General features: G+C 46.5%; 1 protein-coding gene across 2 annotated transcripts in view; it reads right to left on the reverse strand.

Annotated features, from left to right (window-relative positions):
- The window catches only part of LOC149462252 (E3 ubiquitin-protein ligase RNF14-like), a 58,005-nt gene that overhangs the window by 37,266 nt on the left and 746 nt on the right, over positions 1–19,993 (reverse strand). Inside the window, exons 1-2 of one of the 2 annotated variants that reach the window (XM_089677188.1) lie at positions 9,804–9,960; positions 1,653–1,813 (exon numbers count right to left, since the gene is read on the reverse strand). In XM_089677188.1, coding sequence (XP_089533314.1) covers positions 1,653–1,806 — 154 coding nt within the window. In that variant the 5' untranslated portion in view covers positions 1,807–1,813; positions 9,804–9,960. Of the gene's footprint in view, positions 1–1,652; positions 1,814–9,803; positions 9,961–19,993 lie in introns of those variants that run through there. The other variant, XM_089677187.1, reaches the window with a different exon arrangement.

Genomic DNA, 19,993 nt, shown 5'->3' on the forward strand with positions numbered 1-19,993 from the left:
CCTCTTCTCAGTAGAGAATAAATTCAGTTCCTCTAATCTTTCCTCATAGCTGAGCTCCTCCATTCCTCTTATCAGTTTGGTTGCCCTTCTCTGTACTTTCTCCAGTTCCCCAATGTTCTTTTTGTGAATTGGAGCCCAAAACTGAACTGCATATTCCAGATGAGGTCTTACTAATGATTTGTACCGGGGAAATCATATCTCTCTCTCTCTGGAGTCTATACCTCTCCTAATACAAGAGTGGATTTTGCTCACTTAAGAAACCGCAGCTTGGGATTGCATGTCATTATTAACCTATGATCTACCAGAACTCCCAGGTCCTTCTCCACCATTGACCCCCCCCCCAGTTGTACCCCCCCCCCCCGAGTATGTATGATGAATGTATATTCTTAGCCCCCAAGTGCATATCCTTACATTAATCAACATTAAATCTCATTTGCCACATAGTCGCCCAATTATACATATGTTGTCAATCTATGAATGGTGTAGTGCTCATCCCTCAGCCCGCTGTTTTGGTCCCAAAGTTATTTCCCCAGTAAGTACACAAGCAGCCAGCCACACAGTCTCAGTCACTGTTCTGGCTCAATGATCAGTCTATGGGATCTATGCTTTTTTGAAAACTTGAACTTGGATGGGTGCAGGGTAACCGTGGAATACTCCAGTGAGGTTAGAAAGTAAGGGCTCATTTACACTTGCTTCAAAATGTGGCATTGGACACTTTTATTTAGAGCACTCCGAATGTCAATCAAAGCATCTGTCATTAAATGGTAAGCTTACAGTCCTGTTTACACATTGTCTTTGCTTCGCTTCAAAAATTTTACCCTTTATCTCCTTCTTGATGCTTCAAAGTATCTCCAACACCTCCACAGAAGTCTATGAAAACGTTTGCTTACAGCACCTTCTGCATTTGAGAGGCTTTTTATTTAGTCTTAGCTATGCTTTGTTTTGTAGGTATTGCAGTAATGAGATATCCCAGGATACACTGGGAGACCAACAAAAGAACAAGAAAGACATCATCAGCAGTTACTTCTGATTCATGTGGCACTCAACCAGAGCACGACCATGGTGGTCAGTTGTAGTGCTCCTTACACTGGAAGCCAGTGTAGTGTCCCCTTACATTGCAAGTCATTAGAGAATGTGCCCCCTTTACATTGGTGGTCAGAGTTGCTCCCCTTTTTTCTGGTGGTCAATTGAAAAGTGCACTTTTATATCAATGGTAAGACTAGAAGTGCCCCCCTTTTATTAGTGATGAGTGCAGTTCTCCCTTTCATTAATGGTCAGTAGGAGGAGGTACTCCTTACAATGGTGAGAGGTTCCCTTCTCCCACTCAACTAAAACGATCATTGGTATCAGGTGTTGGTGGTTATTTACTTGGGAGAGGACGCTCACCTCGGCATGTACCAATGGCTCTGCCAATGGAAGTTGGTGCCAGACCTTTGCAGGCAATGCCAGGTGCGACTAAGTCCATCATTGCTCGGTGAACCCCTAGCAACATCGGGAAGAACCATAGTATGGAAAGGTTGCTATATACAATTAAAGAGTGGCTCTATTGTGGTCAAAAATCTTTCTAATTTGTTTCTGCATACCAGCCTTGAGGTTGATACATGTGTTAGAAAACATATTCTAGACATGTTATATGGGATTATGTGACTTACATTTAACAGATATTCTAAAGTTTGGTGGAAGTTCCAGACACACTTGGATTTCCCCTCCCGGAGCAGTGTCAGATCTATTAAACTCATCTTCAGGGTATATACTGCTAAGAGCCAGCAGTTCATCCTCCTGGGCTTCCTGATTCTCGCGGGACATTGGTTATCTGTGGAGGTCATAAAACATAGTTAATCATTTCAGTCAAGTATGAACACACTATCCGATGCATACCAAACAGTTCACCATTGGGTTTAAAGTGCAAACAGCAAATCTTCCTTCAAGGTTAAATACTTGTTGGGTTTAGGGGTGGAGGAATAAGCTGTAACATAAATTGTATTACTCGATTCATTAGCCTTACCTTACGCCGTGTGACTGATCCCCCGCAATGTCTTCTCTAAGGCCCTCCTGCCAGCGTGTAGGCAGGTGCAGGTTATCCTCCCCTCTGTAGAAGGCACTGTATTGTTGACCGCTGTACAGTGGGAATGGAGGATGAGAGGAACTTCATTCCTCTGCAGCCTCTATAGGTATCACCAGGGAAGCGGTGGTCCAACTGGACACTGCAACACTGGAGGACCTTTGCGGCCATCTTTGGTGAGGGCACTGCTAATAAATATTACTAAATATTAATATTAAATATAAAGATACCAAAGAGGGGAAAAATAGGATTAAAAAAGTAATAGAAATGAAGATTATAAAGGAAAGGATGAGAAAAAATATAATGATGTGTGGAAAAAGAGAATATTGTATGTAGAAAGAGAGGGAGGTTGCAGGAGAGGAGGCCGGGGGGGGGGGGGATATAGAGCATGCCATGGTGTGGCAGATGTGTAGAAATGAAAAGGAAGGGCGAAGTGAGGTGTGGAAGATGTATGGATGGCAGGATACTTTATTATCGGTCTGTGGGTATAGGTAGATGTAGGGACTTGGTGGAAGGACATGGAGAGGTGGTGAGGGGGGCAGGGGGGTGAGGAATTAACTATAGTATGGTGGGAAATTCCAATTCCTCATTGAGGCCTCCAGGAGCCAGTGTGTGAAGGGTATATAACCAGAAAGTCTCTCCTTGGCAGAGGCATTTGAAGTGCTTTGCTTCGGGGGGCCTTTGGGGATGGTTTCTATAACCCATACTCTCATGTGGTCTAAGGATTGCGAGTGAAACTCCAAGAAATGTTTTGGGATGTTGAGTTTGTCGTCATCTACTGAGCGTCTGTGCTCACCGAATCTTTAGCGAAGTGTGTTTATGGTGTGACTGACATACAGAAGGGCAGGATATACAGTATATGAGGAATTCAGAGGAACAGTTGTAGGTACAATTGTAGTAGGTTTTGCCTTTGGGTGGTGAATTCTTTTTGTCCATGTAGGACGTATTTGAAAGTTAGGCATTTGGTTTTTTTTGCATTGGTACATGCCTACGATGGACAGAAAGGTGGGTATGGGGTTGGTGTTGAGTTTTTTGGCGGTTTTTAGTTGGCTGGTGGCTTGTTTGCTTTTAATATTCCTAGCCTGTCTTTAGGAGAATTTTGGGGTTAGTTGGATGGAAGTTTTGAGGTGTGGGTCATCAATGAGTATACTCCAATGTTTACATAAAATGTGTTCCATTTTGCGGTGGTGGGTGTGGAACTGTGTGGTGAAGCATAGTGGTCTGGAGTTGGGGTTGTTGGCGTTGGGCAGAGGGTCTTGGGCTGGGGGGGTGGTTAGGTAGAGGGAATATGCTTTTTGGACCAGTGGTTCAGGACAGCCTTTTTCCAGAAATTTTTGTTTGAGCTGGGCAGTGTAGTCCTCCTTACATGTAAAATTGTGTTTGTGTCTGCAGAATTGGCTTTTTGGGAAATTGTTTATCCATCTGGGGTTATGGCAACTCTGAAAGTGCAGAAATTAGTTGCCAGCCGTAGGTTTGGTATAAATTTTTGCATAGATGGAGGTGTTGGTGTGGCAAAGTTAAAGGTCTAGGACTGCTAGAGTGTTGGGGTCACAGACGGATGTGAAGGATAGACCAAGCTGATTAGAGTTGGTGTAAGTTAGAAAGGATTCGGCTTCATCTTGTGTGCCATCCCAGATGATGACAATGCCATCTATATAACGACTGAAATAGATGAGATGTTTGGCAAAGGGTTTATGATTCCATATGGATTGGTGTTCCCATAGGCCCATGGTGAGGTTTGTGTAACTGGGAGCAAAACTAGCTCCCATGGCCATGCCTTGTAGTAGTTGCCGTCAAACTGGACGTAGTCGTGGGATAAGCAGAAGTGTGTGGCGTCCAGGATAAATTGGGCCTGTTTGTGGTTAATTGTGGGATCTAATGACAGAAAATGTTGTAGGGCTCTGAGTCTCACTTAGTGGGGGATAGATGTGTATATTGATGTGACATCTAAGGAGAGCCAAAGGTGGGAAGATTCCCATGAGTAGTGTTGGGGGTTGTCTAAGAGATGAATTCTGTTGCAGATATATGCTGGGAGGTTTTGGGTCAGAGGTTGGAGGAATTGTATATCTAAGGAAGATGGTAGAAGTATTGCGTGGAGTAATAGTCTGTATTAAAGAAGTCAAATTCTGTGTGGTTTATGACGCCTTCTGCTAAGGCGATTTGTAGAAGGGTGGAGGCTTACATATGAAATTTGGGCAAAGGGTCTGTAGAGAGACGGTTATAGGTCATGTGGGCCGATAGTAGTCTGTATGTTTCTGATATGTAGTCAGTTATGTTTTGGATTACGATGCCACCTCCTTCGTCGGCTGGTTTAATGATGATGCCCGTGTTGTTGGACAATTTGGTGAGTGAGTTCTCTTCGTCATGGGTTAAGTTGGGGGAGATGTAAGGAGCAGAGGGGCTTTGTTTGCACATCCGTAAGATGCTGGTGTATACTACTTGGTAGAATGTTTTGACGTATGGGCCTTTATTGTGAATGGGGTTGAATAGGGATTTGGGTCTGAAGTTGGTGTGCTGTATGGGGGGAGATGAGCAGAGATGTTGGGTGAGGGTACATAAAGGTCCCCATCGTGGGAATAGAGGTCCTCAAGAGTAGTTAGTGCCTCAATGTCTGATGGGTGTATGTTGTCCTCAGCAGAATACGAGCTGTCAGACGGGGCGGGTGGATTGGGGGCTGTTGGGTGCAAGGGTCTTCCTTAAGGGCTTGGATATTAAAAAAAACATTTTACTGTTAGATTCTTAATGAATCTATTGAGGTCCATGAATAAGGTAAAGGGATTGGAAAGGGCGATGGGGGCAAAAGTCAGTACTCTACTGAGTAATGATATGTCATCACTATCTAATGTGTGTGTGGAGAGATTGTATATTTTCACAGTCTGAGCTGTATTTTTCTTTTTGTTTTTTGCACCCCCCCCCCCTCCGGCCTCTTCTAGTCTTCTTTTTAAGGAGGTTAGGGGGGTTTTTGCTAAAAAGGGCATTTTGGGGGATGTAAGTGCAGGTGACCCCAACACTCTAGCATTCCTAGACCTAGAACTCTGCCACACCAACACTTCCACCTATGCAAAAAAATTATACCAAACCTACGGCCGGCAACTCATTTCTGCACCTCCAGAGTTGCCATCACTTCAGATGGATAAACAATACCTCTCCATGTCCTTACACCCAGCCCAGGGGTGGACTGACCATTTGGAAACTCGGGCACTGCCCGAGGGCCCGGGGTCAGTAGGGGGCCCCATGAGATGCCCCTGGTACCTTTTTTCATAGGCTTTTTTGAGTTTGGGCAAGGACACAGGGGCCCCATGATCCCCTATTGCCCGGGGGCCCCATGAGTTGTCAGTCCGCCCCTGACCCAGCCCCTATATTTACCTATACCCACAGGCCGATAATAAAGTATCCCGCCATCCATGCATCTTCCACACCTCACGTCACCCTTCCTTTTCGTTACTAGACATCTGCCACACCATGGCATGCTCTATATTCCCCGCCCTCCTCTCCTGCAACCTCCCTCTCTTCCTACATACAATATTCCCTTTTTCTACACATCATTATATTTTTTTCTCATCCTTTCCTTCATAATCTCCATTTCTATCACTTTTTTTTAATCCTATTTTTAATCATTTTGTTATTTTTATTTTTTTATGTTTATTTTTCATTTCATTTTTATTTCTATTCCATTTCCATTGTTATAACCATCTTTCATTACCTTATATTTATTTTATTTTGCATTTATTATTTTTTTATTTATTATTCATTATTTTTTATTTTTCATTCCCCCCCATTTTTCTGTATATTGTAAATATTTGTTTCCACCCACCCCCAGTTTTATACCACCGTATCCATATTTTTTCATTATATATTTTTTTTATTTTTCTAAGGTTTTTATTTTCCAAGGTTTCCTTTATCTCCCCCTCACTTTTCCCCCCAGCCACCAACTTCTGCTGGGAGTATTACTGGCATATCCTTTTTAGTTTCATGTGTATATATCCTTGTCTTTTATGCATGTCATTTAAGCTTTGCAATCCCCTGATCCGGCATTCTTAGTGTTAATCATGGCACCACCCCCCGCTCGCCGTGTGACTTCATTGACTGATCAGCCCCATCTACCGGCTTTGCCCATATAAACACTAAGATGGCCGCCAGAACGGCCTGACGAAGGTGCGAGCATGCTTCCAACTCTTGGAAACCCGTCCAATGTGGTGACATCATCCCTGCGAGCAAGGGCAGACTGACAACTCATGGGGCCCCCGGGCAATAGAGGATCATGGGGCCCCTGTGTCCTTGGCCAAACTCAAAAAAGCCTATGAAAAAGGTACCAGGGGCATCTCATGGGGCCCCCTACTGACCCCGTTTCCAAATGGACAGTCCGCCCCTGCCTGCGAGCCTCCCTGCACCCTTCTGCTACTCCCCGTGCCCTGGACACCACGGGAGCGGTGGGAAAACACCCAGAGTGTGGCCAGAGGACCTGATGCTCCCGCTGGACCTCCATCACTTGACATGCCTACCTGTTACCTACCTATAGTGGTGCTGCTGTCTCTCTTCTCTACCAGAGTAGGAGAGAGGCTGGGCAGATTGAGAGAGAGAAAAATACATTTTAATGATTAAAAAAAACAAACAAACACTAGATATACCCCAATTCTTGATGTTACGCCGAGTAAATAGATACCCAACATGTCATGCTTTAAAATTGCGCATGCAATGTAGTCCATACTACTACAAGCCCCCCCACTAAAGACGGACTTGGACACCACCTCCACATGGACCTTCTACTAACCCCCATTGCTGATGGTCCATCCCCAAACACACACAGGGTAGATGCGTCTTAGCGCTCCCTCCCCCCCCCCCCACCTCTCTCCTACTCTGGCTGCCTTTAGACGATGCCTGAAAACTCATCTCCTCAGGGAAGTCTATCACCTCTCCAACCAACTGAACTTCTATCTCTTCCATCATCTCACCCCCCACAGTTTTAACCTTTTGTACCACTTGCCCCACCCTATTTGATGGTAAGCTCTTAAGAACAGGGCCCTCTTAAACCCTCTTGTATTCTATGATATTGGAACTGTACCGTCTCCCTTTATATGGAATAGACTCCCTCAAGAGTTGGTTGTGGCCAGCTCAGTGGATTGCTGTAGGAAAGTCCTGGATTCTTTCTTGGATACACAGAATATAACTGGATATAACATTTATAGGGAAAGTTGATCCAGGGAATATCCGATTGCCTCTCGGGGGATCAGGAAGGAACTTTTTCCCCGGCAGGAGCAAATTGGATCGTGCTTTGCTGGGTTTTTTTTGCCTTCCTCTGGATCAACTGTGGGTGTAGGATTATAACTTTTTTTTTTTTAATGGTTGAACTGGATGGACTTTTGTCTTTTTTTCAGCCAGACTAACTATGTAACTATGTAACCACCATTATCAGTTTAGCATCTATAGTTGTGAAAATTCCAGTATTTATACCAGGATTTGTAGAATCTATAAAACTTTCACACAAACCAATTAATATACACTTATTAGGATTTTCTTTTTTTTAGCAGAGCTGTGTAGCAGAAAACATTTTGGCCTAAATGTATGAAGAAATTTATTTATGTATTTATTTATTTAATAAATTAATTGAAATTAATTAAAGTACATTTATTTATTTAATTAATTAATTTAAATGGTTGAACTTTTGTCTTTTTTCAGCCAGACTAACTATGTAACCACCATTACCAGTATAGCGTCTATAGTTGCGAAAATTCCAGTATATATACCATAGTTTGTAGTCTCTATAACTTTCACACAAACCAATTAATATACACTGATTGGGATTTTTGTTTTTTTTTTGTTTGTTTTTTATCAAAGGCATGTAGCAGAATACATTTTGACCTAAATGTATGAAGGCATGTAATTAATTAATGTATATTATTGGATATGTTTTAAGGCAGAAAATAAAAAAAATACTGGTTTATTTTTTTCAAAATGTTTTGTCTTTTTTTGTTTTCACACAAGCCAATTAATATACACTTATTGGGATTTTCTTTTTTTTTTTTACCAGAGACGTGCAGCAGAATACATTTTGGCCTAAATGTATGAAGAAATGTATTTATTTATTTAATAAATAAATTTAAATTAATTAATGAAATTACATTTATTTAATTAATTAATTAATTAATTTAAATGGTTGAACTGGATGGACTTTTGTCTTTTCTCAGCCAGACTAACTATGTCACTCTATTGTAAGGCGCTGTGCAAACTATTGGCGCTATATAAATCCTATATAATAATAAAAAAAGATGGCGGTACTATTTCATATAGTCCATAAAAGATTATATTCTGCAACAAAAAAATAATGAGTTGGCTTTTCCTGCCCAAAAATAAAAAAAATAAAAAATAATGTATGGGCTGTACGATATAAGTGTGGAGCTCCAATTTTTTTTTTAATTGTTTCAACAATCAGCAAAAACAACAGCAGCACAGTGGCTAAATGGTTAGCACTTCCGCCTGGCAGTACTCGGGTCGTTGGTTCGAATCCCAGCCACGGCACCACCTGCCTGGAGTTTGCATGTTCTCCCTGGGCCTGCGTGGGGGTACTCCAGCTTCCTCCCAAACTCCAAAGAAATGCTGGTAGGTTAATTGGATTCTGTCTAAATTGTCCCTAGTATATGAATGTGAGTTAGGGACCTTAGATTGTACGCCCCTTGAGGGTCAGGGACTGATGTGACTGTACAATATTGATGTAAAGTGCTACGTACATTGATGGCGCTATATAAATACCTGAAATAAAGAATAATGTGCAGGAGCATTGTCATGGTGGAGAGAGAATCCACTTGTCGGATCAGAGTTCAGGCACACTCACAGCACCAAGCTGCCAAAGACAACTCTGTCCCCAATAACGATTGGTTGTTGGTAGGACCGGCTCCCCATCAGGTGACCATTGTAACAGCCAATCACAATGGTCACCTGATTGCCGATCTTTCCCTAAACTTTTTCAAGAGACGCCAGGGCAGGAAGGGGTTAATAAGATCCCCTCTGGCACAAGTTGGTGGGGGGGGTGTTACCCACAAGTACCAGAAAAGTGATTGGGTAGGTGGCTCTACAGCTACCTGGATCCCTTTTACACCAAAGCCAGGAGCCAGGAGCACAGCGGCTAAATGGTTAGCACTTCCGCCTGGCAGTACTGGGGTCGCCAGTTCAAATCCCAACCACAGCACCATCTGGCTGGAGTTTGCATGTTTTCTCTGTGCCTGTGTAGGTTTCCTCCAGGTACTCCAGTTTCCTCCCACACTCCAAAGATATGCTGGTAGGTCAATTGGCTCCAGCCCAAATTGTCCCTAGTATGTGTATGTATGAATGTAAGCTAGGGACCTTAGATTGTATGCCCCTTGAGGGTTAGGGACCTTAGATTGTACGCCCCTTGAGGGTTAGGGACCTTAGATTGTACGCCCCTTGAGGGTTAGGGACCTTAGATTGTACACCCCTTGAGGGTTAGGGACCTTAGATTGTACACCCCTTGAGGGTTAGGGACCTCAGATTGTACGGCCCTTGAGGGTTAGGGACCTTAGATTGTACACCCCTTGAGGGTTAGGGACCTTAGATTGTACGCCCCTTGAGGGTTAGGGACTGATGTGAATGTACAATATATATGTAAAGCGCTGCGTAAATGGACGGCGCTATATAAGTACCTGAAATAAATAATGAAAGGGTTAATGTTGGGTGTATGGGGAGCTAATGCTCCGTCTTACCACGTGTTGATCCAGAACCGGCTTACCGTTTTCACGACTATCTAGGAAACAAAGTCCGTGTGGTGTCGGAGGAGATCGGTGAGAGTCTCCCTGTGATTATTGTAGCTGTTGCCCTCTGATTGAATGAGTCCTTATGGAGACATGTGGAGCTCAGCAAGTGTCAGAGCCTCCGCCGAGACTTCCGGGTGTCATGCCTCTCCGGTGTCATACCCGGGGCTTGGCCAGGGCTGGGGAAAGGTTACAGACAAGGGCTGGGACTAGCACACCTTCCAGGTAATATTAACCCCTTTCTAGCTTCCCGGAACGCGGTGTCCTGCGAACATACAATCTATACACCAAATATTCCAAAGTCTTTATCTCCTTTAAATCACCTTGAGTCTAGGTTCACATCTCTGCGTTTTCCGCTGCGTTTTGCAGAAACGCAGAGCAGTCCATTTAACAGGATTTCCTATGGGACAGGTTCACATCTCTGCGTTTTCCGCTGCGTTTTCTAGAAACGCACAGCAGTCCATGTAACAGGATTTCCTATGGGACGGGTTCACACCTCTGCGTTTTCCGCTGCGTTTTCTAGAAACGCACAGCAGTCCATGTAACAGGATTTCCTATGGGACGGGTTCACATCTCTGCGTTTTCTCCCGGTGCGTTTTTTTTTTAAATGCAAAACTTTGCGTTTTTGGCTCTATAGACCCGGGTTCACACTGATGCGGTGCGGAATTTGCAGCGGTTTCTGAGCAAATTCCGCACCGCATCACAATTGGACCCTACTGCGGTGTGTGCGCGTTAACAGTACGCCAAAATCGGTCCGCGAAAGGCGGTGCGATGTGCAGAATCGGATCGCATAGGTGTGAATACGCATGCGATCCGATTCTAGGGTGGATGCAAAAAAAGGGTCCTGCACTTTTCGGTGCGGGTGCGGTGCGATTTGAGCCATACATAAGGTATGGCCAGGGGAGGACTGACAACTCATGGGGCCCCAGGCAATGGGGGATCATGGGGCCCCTGTGTCCTTGCCCACACTCAAAGCACACCCAAAAAAGCCTGTAAAAGGTACCAGGGGCATTTCATGGGCCCCTACTGACCCTGGGCCCTCGGGCAGTGCCCGAGTGCTTGAATAGTCAGTCTGCCCCTGGGTATGGCTAAAATCGCACCGCACAGAATTCACATGTGATTTGCGCAGGAATGCGGTGCGGTTCCTGTGAGAATCACATGCGATACGCCGCATCGCACACATGTGAACCCGGGCTAAATAGAGACACTGCATAAAAACATGTAGTGTGTTTTTGCCATTTTTTTGATGTGTTTTGCTTTTTATTCTGCCCAGCAACAAGTTGAAAAAAGAAAAAAAAACCCTGCAAAACGCATCAAAAACGTGACAAAAACGCATATTATTATTATTATACAGTATTTATAAAGCGCCAATAGTTCGCTCAGCGCTGTACATTACAAAGGGGGACAGAACATGTGACAGAACAATACCAATACAATGCAAAACATGAGGGGATCGAGGGCCCTGCTCCTTGGAGCTTACAATCTAGGAGGGAGGGGATGGTGGCACAGGAGGAGATAGCTGTGGGGGATGGGGTGGTAGGAAGAGTGGAGGAGGTGCAGAGTTATAAATGGCTTTATATGTTGTTGTTAGTGTTTTGAATTTTATTCGTTGGACAATGTGAAGCCAGTGGAGGGATTGGCAGAGAGGGATGGAGGACACTGAGTGGAGGCCAGTGGAGGGATTGACAGAGAGGGGTGAAGGAGACTGAGTGGAGGCCAGTGGAGGGATTGGCAGAGAGGGGTGGAGGACACTGAGTGGAGGGATTGGCAGAGAGGGGTGGAGGACACTGAGTGGAGGCCAGTGGAGGGATTGGCAGAGAGGGATGGAGGACACTGAGTGGAGGCCAGTGGAGGGATTGGCAGAGAGGGATGGAGGACACTGAGTGGAGGCCAGTGGAGGGATTGGCAGAGAGGGATGGAGGACACTGAGTGGAGACCAGTGGAGAGATTGGCAGAGAGGGATGGAGGACACTGAGTGGAGGCCAGTGGAGGGATTGGCAGAGAGGGATGGAGGACACTGAGTGGAGACCAGTGGAGGGATTGGCAGAGAGGGATGGAGGACATTGAGTGGAGGAGAGTGGAGGGATTGGCAGAGAGGGGTGGAGGACACTGAGTGGAGGACAGTGGAGGGATTGGCAGAGAGGGGTGGAGGACACTGAGTGGAGGCCAGTGGAGGGATTGGCAGAGAGGGATGGAGGACACTGAGTGGAGACCAGTGGAGGGATTGGCAGAGAGGGATGGAGGACACTGAGTGGAGGAGAGTAGAGGGATTGGCATAGAGGGATGGAGGACACTGAGTGGAGGCCAGTGGAGGGATTGGCAGAGAGGGATGGAGGACACTGAGTGGAGGCCAGTGGAGGACACTGAATGGAGGCCAGTGGAGGGATTGGCAGGAACTGCATAGCTGTGAATGGAGCCTAAGAAAGCAAATCACTCAGCAGCCTCACTTTTACCTCATTACTATTCTATTGCAGGATTTACACCGATCAGCCATAAGATTATGACCCCTGGCAGGTAAAGTGAATCGATTATCTCCTGACAATGGCATCTGAAAGTGGGTGGGATGTAGACGTGGGTGGGATGTAGACGTGGGTGGGATGTACACGTGGGTGGGATGTACATGTGGGTGGGATGTAGACATCTGCAGTTCGTTTTGTTCCGAATCGAAATTTGGACAAAATTTACGTTATTCGGAGATTCGGATTTATCAGCATTTCTGAATTACAATCGTAACGAATTTAAACGACTTTGAAAAGAAAACTAAACAACATTTTAGCTGAAATCCGAATCAAATTTGAAATATAAACCTATTGCTGATTTCCTTCAAAGACTGTGTGTAAGCAGCACACTTGCATAGCAAAACAGCACACAGTTGACCCTTTGATCGCCGCAGATGTTAACCCCTTCCTGCCCAGTGTCATTAGTACAGTGTTAGTGCTTTTTATTAGAACTGATCCCTGTATTGGTGTCACAGGGGATGTCAGTGACACCAAGTCAATCCCCCTCCAGTGTCAGAATGCCCGCCGCAGTCCCACTATAAGTCGCTGATCACCGCCATTACTAGTATAAAAAAAATACTGGTATATAAGAATCCCAGTATCTTTCCCGCCATTTGTAGACGCTAGAACTGTCACGTAAAGCAATTCATTTACACGTATCAGGTTTTTCAGCAAAGACGCGGAGCGGAATACATTTTGGTCTAAATTAATGATACATTTTATAGCAAAAAAGTCAAAAATATTGTTTTTTTTTTTAAATTGTTGGTCTTTTTTTCGTTTATAGAGAAAAAAATTAAAAACCGCACAGGTGATCAAATACCACCAAAAGAACGCTCTATTTGTGGGAGAAAAAAGGACGTAAATTTCATTTATGTGCGGCGTTGCATGACCGCGCAATTGTCAGGTAAAGTAATGAGTGTCCAGGACATGGAGCGTTATCAGACATAGCTGGGCATTTTGGTGTAAGTTGTATTGTTGGTGTTTGTATCATTCTAGTTCCATGTGACGGTTGACACCCGAGGGGGGGGGGGGGTCCTAGAAGATGGAGCTCTCACGGCTCCTCAGTGGCTGCAGACTGATTGTAGTCCAGGAATGATTGTCACTCACATTGGCCTTCCCTGTGTCTTGTCCCCAGCTCACCCTTCACACCCGTCACTCCACAGTACTCATAGCAGGGCTGGTCCCTCCACTACACAGAGCCGTCTAACTGGTTTTACAGCTGCAGTGTATGTGCATTAACCCATCGGTGACCAGTCCGCAGCGTATGTGCATTAACCCATCAGTGACCAGTCCGTGGCATATGTGCATTAACCCGCCGGTGACCAGTCCACGGTGTATGTGCATTAACCCATTGGTGACCAGTCCGCAGTGTATGTGCATAAACCCATCGGTGACCAGTCCGTGGTGTATGTGCATTAACCCATCGGTGACCAGTCCACAGGGTATGTGCATTAACCCATCAGTGACCAGTCCACAGTATATGTGCATTAACCCATCGGTGACCAGTCCGCAGCGTATGTGCATTAACCCATCGGTGACCAGTCCACAGTATATGTGCACTAACCCATCGGTGACCAGTCCGTGGCATATGTGCATTAACCCGCCGGTGACCAGTCCACGGTGTATGTGCATTAACCCATTGGTGACCAGTCCGCAGTGTATGTGCATAAACCCATCGGTGACCAGTCCGTGGTGTATGTGCATTAACCCATCGGTGACCAGTCCGTGGTGTATGTGCATTAACCCATCGGTGACCAGTCCGCAGTATATGTGCACTAACCCATCGGTGACCAGTCCGTGGTGTATGTGCATTACCCGCCAGTGACCAGTCCGCAGCGTATGTGCATTAACCCATCGGTGACCAGTCCGCAGTGTATGTGCATTAACCCATCGGTGACCAGTCCGCAGCATATGTGCATTAACCCATCGGCGACCAGTCTGCAGCGTATGTGCATTAACCCATCTGTGACCAGTCCACGGTATATATGTATTAACCCATCAGTGACCAGTCCGCAGCGTATGTGCATTAACCCATCAGTGACCTGTCCGCAGCGTATGTGCATTAACCCATCGGTGACCAGTCTGCAGTATGTGCATTAACCCATCGGTGACCAGTCTGCAGTATGTGCATTAACCCATCGGTGACCAGTCCGCTGTATATGTGCATTAACCCATCGGTGACCAGTCCGCAGCATATGTGCATTAACCCATCGGCGACCAGTCTGCAGCGTATGTGCATTAACCCATCTGTGACCAGTCCACGGTATATATGTATTAACCCATCAGTGACCAGTCCGCAGCGTATGTGCATTAACCCATCGGTGACCAGTCCGCAGCGTATGTGCATTAACCCATCGGTGACCAGTCTGCAGTATGTGCATTAACCCATCGGTGACCAGTCCGCAGCGTATGTGCATTAACCCATCGGTGACCAGTCTGCAGTATGTGCATTAACCCATCGGTGACCAGTCCGCAGTATGTGCATTAACCCATCGGTGACCAGTCCGCAGTATATGTGCATTAACCCATCAGTGACCAGTCCGCGGCATATGTGCATTAACCCATCAGTGACCAGTCCGCAGTATATGTGCATTAACCCATCGGTGACCAGTCCGCAGTATATGTGCATTAACCCATCGGGGACCAGTCCGCAGAATATGTGCATTAACCCATCAGTGACCAGTCCGCGGCATATGTGCATTAACCCATCAGTGACCAGTCCGCAGTATATGTGCATTAACCCATCGGTGACCAGTCCGCAGTATATGTGCATTAACCCATCGGGGACCAGTCCGCAGAATATATGCATTAACCCATCGGTGACCAGTCCACGGTATATATGCATTAACCCATCCGTGACCAGTCCACGGTTTATATACATTAACCCATCGGTGACCAATCCGCAGCATATGTGCATTAACCCATCGGTGACCAGTCCGCAGCGTATGTGCATTAACCCATCGGTGACCAGTCCGCAGCGTATGTGTATTACCCATCAGTGATCAGTCCGTGGTATATGTGCATTAACCCATTGGTGACCAGTCCGTGGTATATGTGCATTAACCCATCGGTGACCAGTCTGTGGCATATGTGCATTAACCCATTGGTGACCAGTCCGCAGTGTATGTGCATAAACCCATCGGTGACCAGTCCGTGGTGTATGTGCATTAACCCCTCGGTGACCAGTCCGTGGTGTATGTGCATTAACCCCTCGGTGACCAGTCCGTGGTGTATGTGCATTAACGCCTCGGTGACCAGTCCGTGGTGTATGTGCATTAACCCATCGGTGACCAGTCCGTGGTGTATGTGCATTAACCCATCGGTGACCAGTCCGTGGTGTATGTGCATTAACCCATCGGTGACCAGTCCGTGGTGTATGTGCATTAACCCCTCGGTGACCAGTCCGTGGTGTATGTGCATTAACCCATCGGTGACCAGTCCGCTGTATATGTGCATTAACCCATCGGTGACCAGTCTGCAGTATATGTGCATTAACCCATCGGTGGCCAGTCCGCAGTATATGTACATTAACCCAACATTGACCAGTCTGCAGTATATTATTATTATTAATAGTATTTATAAATAGTTCGCGCAGCGCTGTACATTAACTCCTCAGTGGCCAGTCTGCAGTGTGTGTGCATTACTTTTCCATTGATCAACCATCACACAATGATGGATAGCCTCTGTCACCTACCCCCAGCTTGAAAACCTGAAACCATTACACCCTCAAGGGCCTGTCTGCAGTGTATGTGAGCTGCTTTAAATGCATTTGCATTAACCCCTCAGTGACAAATATTCGGTGTGTGCATTAGGCCCTCAGTGATGAGCTGGGTGCCCCTTAACACCCAGTTCTAGTTCAGTTGTGTCAACCCTAGGGTTGCCATCTCATCCCTTTAAAACCGAACACATATGAATGACACAGGTTCCGAGTCTAACGTAAAGCACAGAGTTTAATTACCACCTTATTCAGCCACAGTACTTGTGTAAGGATGGCCATACAATATACAATTTTCTTACAATTTCTGCCCAATATCCTTTAGATTTACCTTCAACTGTGTAGTGCAAGGGCCTGCCTAATTGGATACAACTGAAAGTGTTGTTTGGGTTTGACCTCCTATTATATGGTTGCTGGTAAATCTAAAGCAAAAATCTCAAGAAAATTGTATAGTGTATGGCCAGCCTTAGTAATATGTGTTCGGTTATAGAGGGATGAGGTGGCAACCCTAGTTAACCCCCTAACGCCCGTTCCTCTGCATGTATGTTATTCCCCCCATGACCATTCTCCAGCCCATGTGCATCTCCTCTCTGCCCACTGTCCTATCCCTCGCACTCCACTCCTGCACATATTGTCTGCTGTCATACACTCCGCAATCCCTGGCTGACAGTAGATTGGGCCGGGCAGAGATGGATCATGGTTGTCGGGATCATGGTTGTCAGGATCATGGTTGTCAGGATCATGGCTGTCGCTGGCCTACTAACAACCAACCAGAGAGGAAGCTGTCACACTTGGCAGCGGTAGTAGTCTCGCCGCTAAACATTTTCCTTCCTGCTGATGCCGGAGGTTCTACTTGGCCAAACACCAATTTGCTGAACTCCTGAACCGGCAGCTCATTCCTAGTATTAACCCCTTCACCTCCCATATCCTGCATATAACCCCCCCCCATCTCCATCCTCCCACTATATGTGACCTATACATTAACCCCTTCACCTCCCCTATCCTAGATATAACCCCCCCATCTCCAACCTCCCACTATATGTGACCTGTACATTAACCCCTTCACCTCCCCTATCCTACATATAACCCCCCCATCTCCAACCTCCCACTATATGTGACCTGTACATTAACCCCTTCACCTCCCCTATCCTAGATATAACCCCCCCATCTCCAACCTCCCACTATATGTGACCTGTGCATTAACCCCTTCACCTCCCCTATCCTAGATATAACCCCCCCATCTCCAACCTCCCACTATATGTGACCTGTACATTAACCCCTTCACCTCCCCTATCCTACATATAACCCCCCCATCTCCAACCTCCCACTATATGTGACCTGTACATTAACCCCTTCACCTCCCCTATCCTAGATATAACCCCCCCCATCTCCAACCTCCCACTATATGTGACCTGTACATCGACCCCTTCACCTTCCATATCCTACATATAACCCCCCCATCTCCATCCTCCCACTATATGTGACCTGTACATTAACCCCTTCACCTCCCATATCCTACATATAACCCCTCATCTCCATCCTCCCACTATATTTGACCTGTACATTAACCCCTTCACCTCCCCTATCCTACATATAACCCCCCTCATCTCCATCCTCCCACTATATGTGAGCTGTACATTAACCCCTTCACCTCCCCTATCCTACATATAACCCCCCTCATCTCCATCCTCCCACTATATGTGAGCTGTACATTAACCCCTTCACCTCCCCTATCCTACATATAACCCCCCTCATCTACATCCTCCCACTATATGTGACCTGTACATTAACCCCTTCACCTCCCATATCCTACATATAAAACCCAATCTCCATCCTCCCACTATATGTGACCTGCACAGAGAAATGCGGACTCGCAGGCGGGTGCCATTAGTTCTAGTGGCACGCCACCCGCACTGGAAAATGCAACCGTACTGGAAGCCGAGGTTTCCATGCGGGCTGTGTTTTCCAAAGAAGTGCAGGGACTTCTTCCTTGCGTGTCACAGGCACGGGAGTCGATGCAAATGAATGGGCTCTTTGTGCCGTGCAAAACGCATAGATGTGAACCGGGGGTCAATGTCCACACGTCGCACATTGTGGTCGCTGGGCAGCTAGGGTTGCCACCTCATCCCTTTAAAACCGAACACATAACAAGTACAGAGGTTCTGTGGCTGATTAAGGTGGTAATTAAACTCACTTAGGCCGGCCATACATGGGTTTTGGTTCAAAAATCGGACCTAAGAATAATCGGCCGATTTTTGCTCTGTTAGTGGGGCAATGGCACTGGCCGATTTTCATGGTTCCTCCCCATTTTGTTTATTGGGCATGCTGGAACATTCGTGAAAAACAACCAATTTTTGAAAACATTGGTGGCACCATCAGATTACAGAACGAACTATGTTTTCGATCGAAAAATCTTTCGGCGTTCAACCCATGTATGGCCTGCATAACCCTTAGTTCATATATATGTGGCCATGCGGGCCGTGGTTTGTGCGGGCACGAGAGCCCATTCATTTGAATGGACTCCCGTACCCCGTGACATGCAGGGAAGAAGTCCCTGTACTTTTTCTAAAAACGCAGCCGAGGTTCCCAGTACGGTTATGTTTTCCAGTGCGGGCGGCGTGCCATTAGAATTAATGGCACCCGCTCTCGGGTCCGCATTCCTCTGTGTGGGTGGTGCGGCTGCACCAATTTTTGTGCGGATCCGCAGTGGCACCACCCGCACAGATGTAAACCAAGCCTTATTTACATTAAATTAGCCCCAGAACCAGTGCCATTAATATGTGTTTTCGGTTTTCAAGGTATGAGGTGGAAACCCTATGGGCGGCCAAGGTTTCTGTGCTAAGAGCACACTCACAGCACCGAGCTGCCAAAGACAACTCTCTGTCCCAATAACGATCGGTTGCTGGTGGGACCGGCTCCCGATCGTGTGACCGTTGTAACAGCCAATCACAATGGTCACATGATTGCCGATCTTTCCCAAAACTTTTTCAAGAGACGCCAGGAAGGGGTTAATCAGATCCCCTCTGGCACAGGTTGGGTGGGTGGTGGTGGTGTGGGGGGGGGGGTATTACCCACAAGTATCAGAAAAGTGATTGGGTAGGTGGCTCTACAGCTACCTGGATCCCTTTTACACCAAAGCCCAGGGGTGTATGTACCACAAGGCAAACAAGGCATTTGCCTAGGGCGGCATTTTTCAGGGGGGGCAGCACTGCCCCCTGGAAGAAGGGACACACGTGGCATGGGAACCAGGTGGGATCCGAGAGAGTCTGCAGGCTGTGTTATGGTGTATGCAGAGCCCCAACTCTCGTTCCCAGGGATGTCCGGAGCTGTGCAGATCAGTGCCTTTCTCTCTCTCTCTCTCTCTCTCTCTCTCTCTCTCTCCCTCTCACTCTCTCCATGATGACTAGTGTATGGGGGACGGTAGTAGAAGGCTCTCTTAGGTGGGTGGTGGCAGAGGTGTTGTTGGTGAATGCCAGGCTCTCTCTCTGGGGGAGGGGGGTGTTCATTGGCGTCAGGCTCTCTCTGGGGGGGGGGGGTGCCAATTTATGTGTTGCCTAGGGCAGCACAAAACTTAAATACACCATTGCCAAAGCCAGGAACCAGCTGCACAATGGCTAAATGGTTTGCACTTCTGCCTGGCAGTACTAGTGTCGTAGGTTTGAATCCCAACCACAGCACCACCTGCCTGGAGTTCTCCCTGTGTGGGTTTCCTCCGCTTACTCCAGTTTCCTCCCATACTCCAAAGACATGCTGGTAGGTGAATTGGCTCCTGTCTAAATTGTCCCTAGTATGTGTATGTATGAATGTGAGTTAGGAACCTTAGATTGTGCGCCCCTTGAGGGTTAGGGACCTTAGATTGTACGCCCCTTGAGGGTTAGGGACCTTAGATTGTACACCCCTTGAGGGTTAGGGACCTTAGATTGTACACCCCTTGAGGGTTAGGGACCTTAGATTG

The sequence above is a fragment of the Staurois parvus genome, unplaced genomic scaffold (genome assembly GCF_062004578.1).
Source record: "Staurois parvus isolate SC_StPar_1 unplaced genomic scaffold, SC_StPar_1.0 ptg000179l, whole genome shotgun sequence".
Classification (NCBI taxonomy): domain Eukaryota; kingdom Metazoa; phylum Chordata; class Amphibia; order Anura; family Ranidae; genus Staurois; species Staurois parvus.